The sequence below is a fragment of the Pinus tabuliformis genome, chromosome X (assembly GCF_031772625.1).
Source record: "Pinus tabuliformis cultivar Carrire ecotype Pingquan chromosome X, CPIR1, whole genome shotgun sequence".
Taxonomy (NCBI): Eukaryota; Viridiplantae; Streptophyta; class Pinopsida; order Pinales; family Pinaceae; genus Pinus; species Pinus tabuliformis.
In genome coordinates, this window is record NC_142308.1 from 394,844,596 (window position 1) to 394,859,466 (window position 14,871).

The 14,871-nt window shown below is 38.9% G+C and overlaps 1 protein-coding gene across 4 annotated transcripts in view; it reads left to right on the top strand.

The window, feature by feature from the left end:
- Positions 1–2,237: 2,237 nt before the first annotated feature.
- Positions 2,238–14,871, top strand: part of SPPL3 (SIGNAL PEPTIDE PEPTIDASE-LIKE 3) — a 303,499-nt gene continuing 290,865 nt past the window's right edge. The window contains exons 1-2 of one of the 4 annotated variants that reach the window (XM_089446401.1): positions 2,238–2,624; positions 6,804–6,962. In XM_089446401.1, the coding sequence (XP_089302527.1) occupies positions 2,478–2,624; positions 6,804–6,962 (306 nt within the window). In that variant the 5' untranslated portion in view covers positions 2,238–2,477. The remainder of the gene's footprint in view (positions 2,625–6,803; positions 6,963–14,871) is intronic. The other 3 variants (XM_089446402.1, XM_089446399.1, XM_089446400.1) reach the window with 3 other exon arrangements.

Below are 14,871 nucleotides of genomic sequence, written 5' to 3' on the forward strand. Positions count from 1 at the left end.
AGCCCGGTGGGACTAAAGGTGAAATACATAGAATGTGCCTCACAATTATGGCCATCCTACTATCCAATTGGAGCATATGAAACCACAAATGCTGTTGATCACTCTTGATTTGTGTCACATAGTTAAGAATATTTGGTTGATCTTGCTGCCCCTTATGCATAGTTCTTGCCAACAAAGTTTTGATTTGCCAATATAAAAACAAGGTCTGGACATATAGAGTATGTCTCCCTCTGGTGTGGTCGGGAATTGGGATTAAATCACTAAATTCATTAATGAGCTCTATATCAGACAACACCCCCCTCCCCGCCCTCATGGCCAACAAATCCTTCCCAACCCTAGATCACGTTACTAGTTGCAACATAAGTTGTCTCTCTGTATTTGGTTGCTACCTCTCTAACCTATGTTCGACCTCGAACCCCAGACCCACGATCATTATTGGCACCACGACCATAATCCCCACGCAAGGATGGCCTTGTCGTAATTTCCAACTACTATCCCCAAATCTTTAACCAATTGACTGAGCTTCTCTGCCTGATGCAACTTCAGCTAAATGGGGTCTGGTCCACTGACACAGTGCATGAGACTATGTATTTCGGGGAGTGTAAAGCTCTACTACTGAGTCATCCAAGCCCTATTAACACTAGATAACAATAACCTAAAACTTTAATTTTAAGCTTAATACTCTTGAAATTCACCTGAAATGGGGGGTTTTTCATACCATGTGTGACCATCCACCATATCATGTAATAAGATAAGGCGTTACAAAATTGAGGTTGTCCAGTACCAGGATGCAACACACCACTACCAATAATAACAACAATCTCCTGAGTTGAATATCAGTTAAAATGAAAATAACCCATGAAATTCGTCCCTTCCCTAGGATTGGGACACTCTCAGGCTCGGAAACAAACACGATAACATGTATGGGACTAATAGGTTCAAATAACTAGTAATAATACTCAACAAAAATAACACTAGTAACTGTGGTAAGCTTCAAATTCACTTTGTGTGAGCTACCAAAACAAGTTTCTAAGGACGGGAAGAGTATGAACATAGTGACAGACCCTTTCGGCGCATCTCCAATTTATAACAGAGAGAAATTCATGCATACAAAGGTTAGATCCCATACTATTCCAAGCAACATGCCAAATAAATAAGCTTTTCAATAAGCACAAAATCATACCAAGAGTAAGATCCAATTTCCAAAAGGCTTCAAATAGGGATTGGCTAGTAGGGGTTACAAAAAAATTGTAAGGAACACACCCACAAAATAGTAAGCACGTGATGAAACACAACTCCGTTGCCCCTTCTGCACTGGTAAACCTTTGCATGCAACTTCTCTTTTTCCTCCTCATCGGCCTGCCAGACTGTTGGGCCAACCTCGGAGACGCCTTTCGGTCCAAATTGGAAATTGCCAATTTGGGACTATACTAGTAGCTCCTCCCTACCATACCCATAACTGCAATAAACACTAGCTTCCAAACTTGACGACCCCACATGCATTAGCATGTGTGGGGGTGCCCATGCCACCCCCTCCATTCAATTCTCCTCATCATCATTGCTACGACAGTGGCTCAGATCCCACTAGATCCCTCAGGCCTCTTCTCACCCGCATCGGGGAATTAAGGTTTATACATTAATATAATCTCATTATAAAGATTTATTTCCAATGATTGCTATTCTCAATTTCTTCTTGTAAGATTTAAATTAATGACGCAATGAAAGTTATACCCCATAAAAATCAACTTAGTTATATTTCATAATTACCAATTCAACATTAAATCTTCATAAATCACTAATACCATTGAAAAACATAACACTAACTTACCATATATTAGTATAGTTAAAATTAGTTGTGAAGATTAACATCATTTGTTGAGTCCTCATTGTTAAAGCATCTTTGCTATTAAAAAGTTATAGGTTCAATTTTCTCAACATTTTAAATTCAATTTTCTCGACATCTTTAAAATTAAAATTCATAATTGAGTCAAGAAAAGTAATCACTTCAAATAATTCTACCCAATATAACTATCACTAATTTCCAATATTCGTTAACCAAGTAAGGGGAAAAAATAAATATAATAAAAATTATGAAACACAATGAATACAATGTACGAAAGAACCCCAAAAGTACCGTTATCCTTGTCCCATTCCAATTTTTTCTTTTTATGGGGCAAAATTATGTGAACTTGTATGTTGAAGTATGGATAAATGTAGAGTATTGGTACTTACATTGTTACTCAAGATAATTTAGTAAAGGATTCCATTTAATTGAAAAAGGGTGCGAGGTTCGAACTCTAAGGGTAATCCGTTTTTTAATTACGCGAAAGAACTGACCTTCGTGCTTCGCACCATTCTTCAATGATTGATTAACCTGAAAATCACCCCATGTGATAGAAACAACTCCACAGTATTACAAAATTGTGTTTGTTGTGTATTGAATTTGTGCTTCTCACAACAGTCCAGGACGAAATTCCATGGCTAAAGGTCGCAAGATGGGATTCGACCTTTCGATCCCGCTGCTCCTGCTCTTGGTGCTTTGTCAGCGCTGTTTAAGCGACGAAATCAGCAACGACGATAGCTCAGCCCCAAAGTCTCCTGGCTGCAATAACTTATTTCAACTGGTATGAATAGCATCTGTTTATAAGTAACGCAACGTTTAAATTTCCGGTCGCGCAGCTGTAAATTTGGGATAATTTCCTGTCATTTTGAAAAAGAATACACATTTCCAGTTTTGGTACATTAACATTGAAATTCAGCCGTGTAGTTTTGGGAATTTCGCAATACAGGGTTGAATCAGATCAGTTTATTTGCTTTGGATTAATCACCATTTTGGCTTTTTGTACTTTTCTAGCCTCATACATCTAATATGGTCATTTGTGGACTTCTTTTAGGATCATAAATAACTAAGCCATTGCTTAAAAACAATTTGCAAACATTTAGGCCATATGTGCTACGGGCATAAAAGTTTTGTTCCATAATCATTTGACGTACAAAACCAAATTCTCATGTTAGCCATTTTTATGTACAAACCCTACGGGACATTGCTTTTGGGAATACCATTTTCCAACAATTCAAGTTTACTGGCGCTTGCCATATCACATTTTCCGAGCCTACTACTGCAAGCCATGGTTCTAATTTAATACAGTACCTAACCGTCTTCCATGAAGAGTCAACCGCCCTAAAACAGTCAAACGTACTTTGCGATAAGATGCTGTGACAACGGGATAACTGTTGTATCATAGATAGGGGGACTGCCCCTGGATTAGAACCCTGGTGGGTGGTATAAGTTATAACAAGCTGTCATCCTCACCATTGAACCAACAACCCATTTGCAGTTCTCTCATTCCTGGATCATTCCCCCGAATTCTTTGGTCCTTCTATACCTTACAGCTGTATACCGCAAACTCAGAAAAGGCTATACATGGGTTACATAGCGATAGCTATAGAGAAATGCAAGGATGGCTTGTTAAAACTTAACACTAGTTTGAAAAGATTCCCATAATTAGAGTTTTTTCCTAATTAAATTTAATTTATATGTAACCTTGGTTGTTAGAGTAACCTTTGTCAGAGTTGGGTTGGTGGTTAAAGCTAACATGTTTGTTTCTGTATTATTCACATCTACAAGCAGTAAAAAGTTATGCATTTAGGTATGCAGTAGAGGTAAAATTGCAAGTTCATGAGACAAAACACACAGGGAACAGAGTATTTCCTGGAATGATAATCTTTCACTAATTTTAAAATTCTCATTAACTGGAAAACTGACTGTACAGACTCCAGAGTCTTTTAAGTTTCTACAGTTTTGCAACTTACATATTACAAATTTACAATATGTGCATAACACATATACACATGACACATGTAAATGATGGCTACAAAATCATTCTTGTAATTGAAATAGACAAGGGAAGGCTATCTAGTTTGAACATTTCATGTAGCTGAGGGATGGCCTTATATAGCCCCAGACATACTTGGAAGCATTGGATGCATATCCTCAGGATTCCTTTTGGCCAAGTTAATAGTTTGTTCACATTGATTCCCTATTAAGACAAACAATCACATTGTAAGATCAGAGAGGCTAATGTCCATTTGTCATCTGTACGAGTGCCCTCAGTCTAGGTTTCTCTTCAGAGGATATTTTCAGGTAGTGTATCCACCCCTTCTCTTACTATACATGGAGATGCTTTGTTTTACATCTTCGTGCTGCCATTGATTATAAAGCCGTTGGTCCTCAATTCGAGATGAGTCAACCATTACAGGGATCAATCATTAATACTTTTAATTGGAGATGACATGTACTGGATGGGGCTGTTCCTTGTGTAATGGCTCATGCAATTAATGGATGCCACTCATGTTGGTTGGGTGCCATCCCCTTAGCAAATGGACGGGTTGTTTTATTATGTGGATGGGCCATTCTATCTTATTGGTCAAACTTCAAGTGACTCTTTGCCATGTATTAAAATCTCATGTCTTGGTAAGGTGATGTCATGGTGAGGCTTTCTAGCATATTATATAACCTTTAAATGAACCGCTTTTGATTATGGAGATTGAGCTTAAAATAAGTTGATGGATTTTGCTTGTGTTATGGAGGGTGTCGTACAGCACACCTATGGTGGATATTTTTATGTGAAGCTGCCTTTGTATCTTGCCATCGCTTCTCTTCATGCTGTTTGGCAAATTGATCCACATTATTCTATTGAGATCTCCTTGCTCATCTTTTGAGAGATTGATAATTATGGAGTTGTCTATGACTCTACATGGATCGAACTTTAAATGAAGGTGTTATCATCCCGCTTATGGAGGTTGTTATGTTTTTGTGCTATTTTTGGAAGATGTTTCATAACCATCTCCATTGTTATATTATTGTTGAATGGTTCCATGGAGTTAGTTAAGATGAGAACATTATTATATTGTTTTCCTTGGGGAAGGATGATTATTTAATTATTTCTTCTAGGAGAGAAAAGTGGGTCCCAACAGAACTAATGGATCTAGGAAAACACTTTTTATTGTAGGAGTTGAACTCAAAGCTATATAATGGTTTTCTGATTCTCTATCCATTTGATGTATGGTTGGACTTGGGGATTTTTTCCCTTTGAGCTTTGTTGAATATCTTGAATGCAATGGAAAGCTAGACACTTATACTATTGTGGCATATGTGCTTTGGTTCATTTGCTGGAGACTAATGGCTGGAAATTACTTGCATCAAATGTATGTGGAAGAGCTGAAATATAGGTAAGGATTATTCCTTATCAAGAATATGTACCTTTATTTAGAAGAGTTGACGTGTGGTTCATTTCCCTCTAAGCCTTTGTGTCTTCTTGTTGGAACTTGTTCATGTGCACCCTTCTTAATTTGAGCCAGCTACATATTTACATATCCTTCAATAAAAACACTTATTCCTACATGTTTGGAATATCTGCTTGGGTATGCACAATTAATTTTCTGCACTTAGTGGACAGCAATAATGATTTGTTTATTGGTTCTTAATTTGGGCTACATTCACTCTTGATCTCTCAGTTATTGCCATTAGTAATTTATTCCTTACTCCACTTGCCCAATGGAATTGACACTAGTCTTGATCCTCCCATCATCTCTTTTGACAATCTATACTGTGACACTTGTTTTGTTAAATCCACTCTTCATTTTCACCTTGGGCTCTTATTGCCTAGGCTTTAGCAATCCTACCATAGGGAGGGCCCCCTTGAACTAGACAAGAGCCAGCCTAAAGTGTAAAGAGGGTTGGTGTGGTGACATTGGTCTCCCTCTTAGTTGCTGATAGGCTAGTGCCAATTTTTTGGACTTTAATCTAAAGGTGCTAGTTTGTGAGGTAACAGCTAGTTCAAATAATCAAAGGAAAAACTGTAAGTCAGGCCTCAAGAAGTAGCTTACTACTACAAGCCATAATTAAGGTTGATCAGGTTGATATGATAGATCACAGGCAGAACAGGCCTTTGAAGTCGGATTCCAGCTTTAAATGCATTAACACTATATCTAAAATCCTGATTGCTGCTGTCAGAAACTCAGAAGTTAACTGCTGCCACTTGCCTGTCCTTGAGTGTCATAATTGGAGGTGCCTTCTTCCATACAAGATAACATTTTTCTCACAATTTTAGTGGATCTGGTGTCCTCCAACTAGTCATTGAAGATAAAAATAGATCCTCAATATTTTCTGAATGGACTATCTTATCATAGATTTTTTGCTTTAAGGGCTTTTTAGCTTCTCTTGAGCATTTGCAGTTTTATAATTTTTTCAACTGCTTTTAAAGCACAAAAACCACTTCTATTTTTGTAGTATTTTCTACTGCTACGAAATGGACATTAAATATTCTATAACATTCTTCCATGCAGGAACTTGATGTTGTTATAGTTCAGGATATTATATTTATTCATGGTGGTTATGTGTAGTCCATAGGTCTGATAAGAAGATAGCATTTAAATCATTTGGCCATAGAGTGTAGTTGGCATTCCACTGAAAGACACCGTTTCTGTTTGTAATTTTGAAATTTCAGCATATTTGGGTGGGTGTCTTTTCCAAATCAATTGTATTTAGAACATGTGCCTTTTCCAAATCAGTTGTATTTAGAACATCTCTCACATCAACTGAAGTGTGGGCTTGGTTGTCTTTCATTGGATGGCCTTTGGATATTGTATATGGTGTTGATCTTGCCACTTATTTTTAAGCTACACCTTTAGGGTATGATTAGTCCTTTTTTCCTGGTAGTTAGTATCTTATGTGGGATAAATGGAGAAGTTCATGCCATAACTAATGATTTCTACCTGTTTATTGGGAATGCTTCATGCAGGTAAAAGTGAAGAACTGGATAGATGGTGTAGAAGGAACAAGCATGGTCGGACTAAGTGCCAGATTTGGCACTCCTGTACCGACTAATGAAGATGAATCTCATCGGATGACCCTTGTCGAGGCAAATCCACTAAATTGCTGTGAAAACTCTTCTACACAGGTTTGTTGACATTCTTTTGTTACATATTACTGCTATACTAAGGTGTTCTCTCCCATGTTAAATTTTTGGTGTTAGTTTCTTTAAAGCTGATTTCTGAATATACAATAAATACAATTTTTTTTCAATTGTGCTGACTCCTTTGATAGAAAGAGCAGTGAATGTGAGGCAAGCACCTTTTACCAGACTTAACTCAATTAAGAAAAGAAGGATAGAAAAAACCGCTGCCAGAGAAGTTCTACTCAAAGTGGCTGCTTGCAGCAAGTCATATTATGCAAAAATGACATTCTCTACATTCTGACGAATTTGGAAATGTGGAAACAGGAAAACAGCAGTAGCAATGGTAGAGATGAAATGAAATATAATATTAAATGTCAATCAATCACTGAAATAGGTCAATAAGACTCAAATATACAGCAAGTAATAATAGAAAAGTAAAGAGTGCCTCTGTTAAAATTGGCAACTAGGGCCAAACTCCACATGCGTCATCTTATTTATGGCAGCTGATATTTTTCTTGGATTCCTCTCTCCGAGAAGTGTAGGATTGATTTAAAGATCATCTGATTCCAACATATACAAATGAAGATATGAATTTATTTATATTATGGACAAATTGTCAAGGTCGGCCAGCAAGTAAAACAGGTATTCAAACCCCCAACTCATCCTCAAGGTTGCATATAAAAGGAGGAGACCTCAAGTCATTTTCACCATTTTCTCGTCTCACATCTGTCTCCTTCCTCTTGTGATTGGGTACGCATATCTGGGCAGCTTTCTTTCACACGTGCGAAGGAAGAAGGACGAATTTCTGTTTGACTGCGTTGACCAGCGTTGACCGCGCTGCAGGGAGGCTGTTTGACTGCGTTGACCTCAAGTGTTGACCTGTTTTGACTTCGGTTTGGGTGAGGTATATCTGTCCTAGCAGGCTGGAGATCTGGGAACTAATATCGAGGCAATCTGACCTCTCCTTTGACCAGCGTTGACTGTCCTAGGGCTGGCCTCAGGGTTGACTCTCGTTGACCAGTTTTGACTGGAATTTTTCGGATTGTTTTGGGTTGATTAGGCTTGCTGTTGGAAGCCGAAGTTGATTGGGTTTGACCTAGCTGAATAGAGGAAGAATTCTGCCCTATTGACCAGCGTTGACTTTTCTGGTTAGGGCTTTTAAGTTTTTGCTGCTGTCATAAATGATCAGATTTGTAAATTGTATTATCTCTCTCCCGGCTGAACTATTGAAGAATATAAGAAGAATTTATCAAGGGTTTCCCCACATTGGGGTTTGTCCTTGGCTTGTGCCACATCTTTTGTCGTCTTGTCTTAGCTTGTCTTTTACTATTTATGTTTATGTTCTATCTGCATTTTACTATCATGTTGATGTGATTGCTAAATTGGATATTGATATTGGGCTAATAAAGAAATTGAAGTAAAATTGCTCTTAAGCATAGAACATACCATTGTTACCTAAAATTAACATGGTATCAGAGCTGAGGTGAAGACAAAGCCCAAGCAAGAGTGAAAGAGCAATCACCAAAGACAGTTGGACAAGGACAAAAGGCTCAATGGGTTCCTCATCCCACTTCCCGGCTGAAGACAAGCTCCGTGAAAAATCTGACTATCATGGATGGAAGATGTCTCTTGATTTGACCTTGGAAGAACAAGAAGTGTTGGATTATGTGAAGGGTAAAATCCTTGAGCCTCCTTCAAATGCATCAACTGCTGCAAAGACCAAGTACAATAGGGCTGAAGTCAAAGCAAAGAAGATTATCAGAGATTCCATTGACAAGCGTCTGGTGGCCTACATCTTTAATTTGAAGACCTCCAAGGAGATGTACGACAGGTTGATCAACATGTTCAAGGTTAGTGATGCTAATGAAATTTTATTTCTCAAAAATAAGTTGATGGATATTAAGAAGGGCAAAGGACGAGGGTATTCAATCCTACTTCTTAAGGAACACTGAGATCAAGAATGATCTACTTTCGATTGGTGAGGTCATTCCTGACAGGGAACTTACTATCACTACCCTTGGAGGACTCCCACCCGAGTGGTATATATTTAGAACCACTATTCTCAATAATGATCGAATTCCTGGGTTTGAAGAATTGATGTCGAGATGCATTCAAGAAGAAACAAGAATGGTGGAGCAAGAAATGCCTTCTAATAGAAGTCACCCCACTACATTCTCCGCTCATGCCAAAAGGAGAAATAATGCAGGGTCTAAAGGTCATTTCAATGGAAACCCTGGATCTAAGGGAGGAAGGAAGGGCAGGTGCTTTGTTTGCAATAAGTTTGGGCACTGTGCAAGGGAGTGTCCAAATAGAAGGGACACATTGCATGATGATGATCACAATCATTCTAGGGGCAACTCCAACAACGATCAAAGGAATGGCAGGTCCTATGGCAAAGGAAGAAGGAATGCGGGACATCAAGGAAATGGTTGTGTCAGGCCAGGGTAACTCCTCATTTGAACGAGAGAAAACACTGATTGATGTTTTATTCATTAGCTAGTACTTTATTTATACAAATACAAAACGGATCAGTTCATCTTCTAGATGACTGTCCGGCTTCACCTCATCCGTTTCGGATTAGGTGTCAACATTCCCCCCCTTAATCTGAAGGGATGTTGGTGAGTCCAAGCATCATTCTGAATCTTTCAAGCTTTTCTCTTCCAAGCGCTTTGGTGAAGATGTCTGCAATTTGCTCGTTTGTGGAACAATGACGGAGATGGATTGTTTTGGCCTCAACATGATGTCGGATCAGATGATATTTAGTATTGATGTGCTTAGTACGATCATGGAACTTTGGGTTCTTGGCCAACTTTATTGCAGATGTGTTATCAATCATGAGTGGAGTTGATTGTATTTGTTTTACCTGCAAATCTTCAAGAATTTTCCTGAGCCACACAATTTCTTTCGTTGCTTCAGCTGCTGCCACGTATTCTGCTTCTGTTGTGGAATCTGCTGGTACTGATTGTTTGCGTGATCTCCAGGAGACAGCTCCTGATCCAAGACTCATAGCATATCCTGAAGTAGATACCCCAGTTTCTTTGTCTCCATCGAAGTCTGAATCAGAGTATCCAATCAAGTTGAAGTCGTCCACCTGTGTATACTTGATTCCAAGGTCTTGAGTTCCCTTCAAGTACCTTAGAACTCTTTTTGCAGCAGACCAATGTCCCTCACAAGGCCTTTGCATAAAACTGGAGAGGATTCCAACAGCAAATGAAATGTCTGGTCTGGTAGTAGTGAGGTAGATGAGACTTCCTACAAGATGTCTATACTTTGTTGCATCCTCAAATTCCTTTCCTTCAGTAGATGTGAGCTTCAAGTTTTGTTCCATTGGAGTAGAAAGGGGATTGCACTCTGTCATGCCGAATCTGTATAACAAATCTCCAATGTATTTCTTTTGAGAAAGAAATATGGACTTTGGATGTTGGGTTACTTCAATGCCAAGATAGTAATGAACATAGCCCAAATCAGTCATTTCAAAAATTTTTCCTAATTCTTTCTTTATGGATGCAATATAGCTTTCATTGTTCCCTGTCATTAAAAGATCATCTACATATACCACAAGATATACAACTGTTTTGCCAACTTTCTTGACAAATAAAGTTGCATCATCAAGATCAAAATGATTGAAGTTGAGTTTCAGAAGATGCTCAGTTAGTTTTTCATACCAGGCTCGAGGTGCTTGTTTGAGGCCATACAAGGACTTCACAAGTTTGCATACTTTGTGTTCATGTCCTTTCACAGCAAATCCTTCAGGCTGGGACATAAAAACATTCTCTTTTAGATCTCCATTCAAGAATGCAGTTTTTACATCCATTTGATGGACTTTCCAACCGTTCTGAGCAGCTAGTGCAAAGAGTGTCCGGATGGTGGCCCATTTTGCTGTGGGAGCAAAAGTTTCCTCATAATCGACCCCTTCCTTCTGTGCAAAACCTTTTGCCACAAGCCTAGCTTTGTGCTTGTCAAGTGAGCCATCAGCTTTGTACTTGTTCTTGTAGACCCACTTACAGCCAATTGGTTTGGTTCCAAATGGAGGATCAACCAGCTTCCAAGTGCCATTCTTTATGAGGGCATCATACTCCTTCTGCATCGCTTCTTTCCATTCATCATGAGAAGCAGCTTCTTTGAAGGAAGTTGGTTCAAAATCTGTAGACAAGTTCAATTCACAATCATAAGTAACATCCATATCAACAGGTGAATTAGAGTTATCTACATCACCTCCATCTTGTCGGTTTGAATTTCTGGTTCCTGTTTTTCCAATTTCATCAGGATGAACACTTTCAAGTGTCTTTGTCAGCCACTTTGGGGGACCTTTCTGAGATGGTCCAGGCTGTTCTGTTGATTGAGTTGGGTCTGAATCAAGATTGAGTCTCCCAATTCTATCAATTACATCACTTAAAGCATCATCCGTTGTTGGAGTGTCATGCAGGGGAGGTTGTTCTTCAGAAGAAGATTCCACATGTTGATCTAGTATAGGAATCCCCCCTTCAAGATGTGGAATCTGATTATCAAACTCTTGAAATGATTTCGGTTTTGTGAATCTATCCAGGCGATCAAGTTGCCGCTCAACAACACTGTCAGATTTGGATGATTCAAGAAAAATGACATCTCTAGATAAAACAAACTTTTTATTTACTTCATCATAAAGGCGGTATGCTTTAGATGTGTTTGAATACCCCAGGAAGATACACTTACGACTTCTAGCACCAAGTTTGTTTCTATGTACCTTTGTTATTAAAGCATAACAGGTGGAACCAAATATCCTGAGATGTTTTACCGAAGGAACATGTCCATACCACAATTCATAAGGAGTCTTGTTTCTTATAGCACTAGATGGATATCTATTCTTTATATATGCAGCACATAGAACAGCATCAGCCCAAAACATTGTCTTTACATTTTTGAAGAAAAGCATGGATCGTACCATATTCAAAATTGTTCTGTTCATTCTTTCAGCTACACCATTCTGTTGAGGATTATAAGGCACAGTTGTTTGATGTTTAATCCCATGTTGGCGAAGATAGTGTTCAAATTCATTTGATGTATATTCTTTTCCATTATCAGTGCGAATAGACCCAATATGAGATTGTGCATCATTTTCAATCCACTTATGAAAATTCTTGAATGTTTGAAAAGCATCAGATTTGTTCTTCAATAAGTAAACCCAACACATTCTGGTGTAATCATCAATAAATGTCATGATATATTTATTTCCATTTGCAGAAGGAACAGGCATTGAACCACATAAATCTGAATGAATAAGTTCAAGCTTCCTATGTGCTCTTGAATGTGAATCATGAAAAGACTGTTTGCTATGCTTTCCTAGAATGCAATCATCACATTGTTTGTGTTTTCTAGGAATTGTAGGCAAACCAGCAACACCATTTTTCTTCAACAAGCGGAGACTATCATAGTTTAAATGTCCAAATCTAGCATGCCATAATAAACTTGATGGAAGTGCACCTTCTTCATGATGAGAAATATATGAAAAATGCTGTGCATGAGCAGAGGTTCCTTGCAGTTTAAGGAGTCTTTCTTCTTCTATACCCCTCATGACAAGTGAGTGGTCAGATGCCTTTCTTACCTCAAGCTTGCCATCAAACATGTGAATGGAGTGACCTTGCTGGCGGATGTGGACCAGGGACAGCAAGTTTCTCTTCAGCTGTGGGAGATATAGAACATGATCCAGAAGAAAGTCTGGAAGACCAGGCAGTTTAAACCTGATTGTGCCAAGCCCTGATGGCTTGATTTTTGACTGATCTGCAAAGTATACTGCTCCATCAACATTGTCAGTGAAATCTTCAAAGAAATCTTTCCTATGAGTCATATGACAGGTTGCTCCTGAATCAAGCAACCAGTCATTTTTCGAAGAAGTAAGTGAAGCATTAAACAGATCTTCATTTACTCCAATGTTACATTGTGCCTCAATATAGTGAGCGGATTCAGGTGCTTTACCTTTGTCTGTGTCATCAGTTTTACCTTTCTGCTGATTTCTTCTCTGCTCAACTTTGTCCCATGGTAGCTTGCATGTAGAAGCATCATGTGATCCATTTTGTTTGCAGCGAATGCAATGCAGATCTGCCTTTTCTGCTTGAGGATGTCTGCCCCCCCTGCCTCTGAAGTATCTTCCTCTTCCTCTTCGTCCACCTCTTCCTCTTGTAGAATCTTGAGCAGGATTCTTTTCTTTGTGAGCAAGGCAAACAGTCTCTTCAGAAGATTCAGGGACTGTTTTCTTTCCAAAGGCTTTCTCTCTTTCAGCAAACTTTTTCACAAGAGTGTCAAAGGTTATATCTTTAAGATTTCCATTTGCTTGTAAAGACTCAAGATAGTTAGAGTAGGTAGGATAGAGTGCTTTGAGGAAGGCAATAAGAGAGATATCCAGCTCAACCTTAGTGGATTTAATATCATGCACTATAGACTTTATTTCAGATGCAAGAGTAAGAGGATCATTATTTTTCAGTTCAAGAGTGAAGAGTTTAATCATGAGCTGAACAACTTCAAGTGCAGAATGTGCATCATAGAGTTCTTTCAGCTTTTGTAAAGCTTCAAAGGCAGTGGAATAGGATGAAATATGACGACTTACTTCCTCATTTACGGATGCTGCGATCAATGCAAAGGCTTTGCTGTTCTTGTTTTCCCAAATGGCGAGTTCTTTGTCTGATGTGGGCTGCACAGGGTCTCTGTCTTCTTCTCCGACACACACTCCTTTCCACAGCTCATTGTAGATAAGGGTGTGTTTTACCATCCGGGACCATTCAGAATAGTTCTCCTTGCCAGTGAGAACTATTCCGACCATAGAAATGATTGAATGCATTCTGTAGAAAAAATCTCTGCCAAAAACACTTCTGTTGAGAGAGAAAAAAAAATCCTTATATGATAGCCTTATGCATTTTATTTTTCTTCTAACATTCCAACAGTATATATATATCACTGCTCACATATATATCATTGTTCAACAAAACAAGTGCGCTTAAATATATATTACTGCTCACATATATCACTGTTCAAAAAACAAAGGGCGCTCAAATACTGCTCACATATATCACTGTTCAAAAAACAAAGGGCGCTCAAATACATATAACTGCTCACATATATCTATATATATCATATATATATCACATGAAAACGCTGTGGTATCCTGGAGGGGCTTCACGCCATGGTAGCCGCTGCCCATATCGATTTCTCGTTAGCTATACTATACTCCATCTGAAATGGCTCCTCCAGTACTCAACGCATAATATATATCACACATAGTCTTATATGCGTAAAAAAAAACATTCAACGGAACCAAGGAAACGCTGTCACCATTACACAGTCAATGAAAATGCAGTCACCCACGGATGCCGAGAGTCTTCAATGAAAAAACGCAGTCAATAAAAACGCAGGCCGCAGCTTCAATGCAGCTTCAACACAACGCAGCTTCAGTCATTTAAAATGCGCATATAACAATGCAGTCTATATAAAAAACGCAGTTTCAATCTCTTGTCTTCAAATAACGCAGCGCAGACTTCAGTACCACAGTTCCATGAACAATATGACGCCGGTAATAAATTCAGATCAATACGTTTATGCGTGGAGGCACCAGAGGGATGGCTAAACAAGCTTCAGGGATTCTGCAAAGAATCACGCAGAGGTATGTCCAGGAACGCACAAGGGAGTTCACATAACGGATGCATTCATTAGATTCAAGCGCAGAGATACAAACGTTTATTCAAATACAGAGGGCGCAGTCTCATGAGAGGGCAGTGTCAGAGAGCGCAGGGCAGTCAGAGGCAGCGCAGAGAATTCTGGTCAGAGGGGCAGCGGATTCAGGCAAAGGCAGAGGCAGAGCCAGGGAATCACGCCAGAGCAGCTCTCAAGACAGGAGTTACTACTATTTTAGGGACTTCCAAGAAAGCAAGGAAGTCCAGGTATG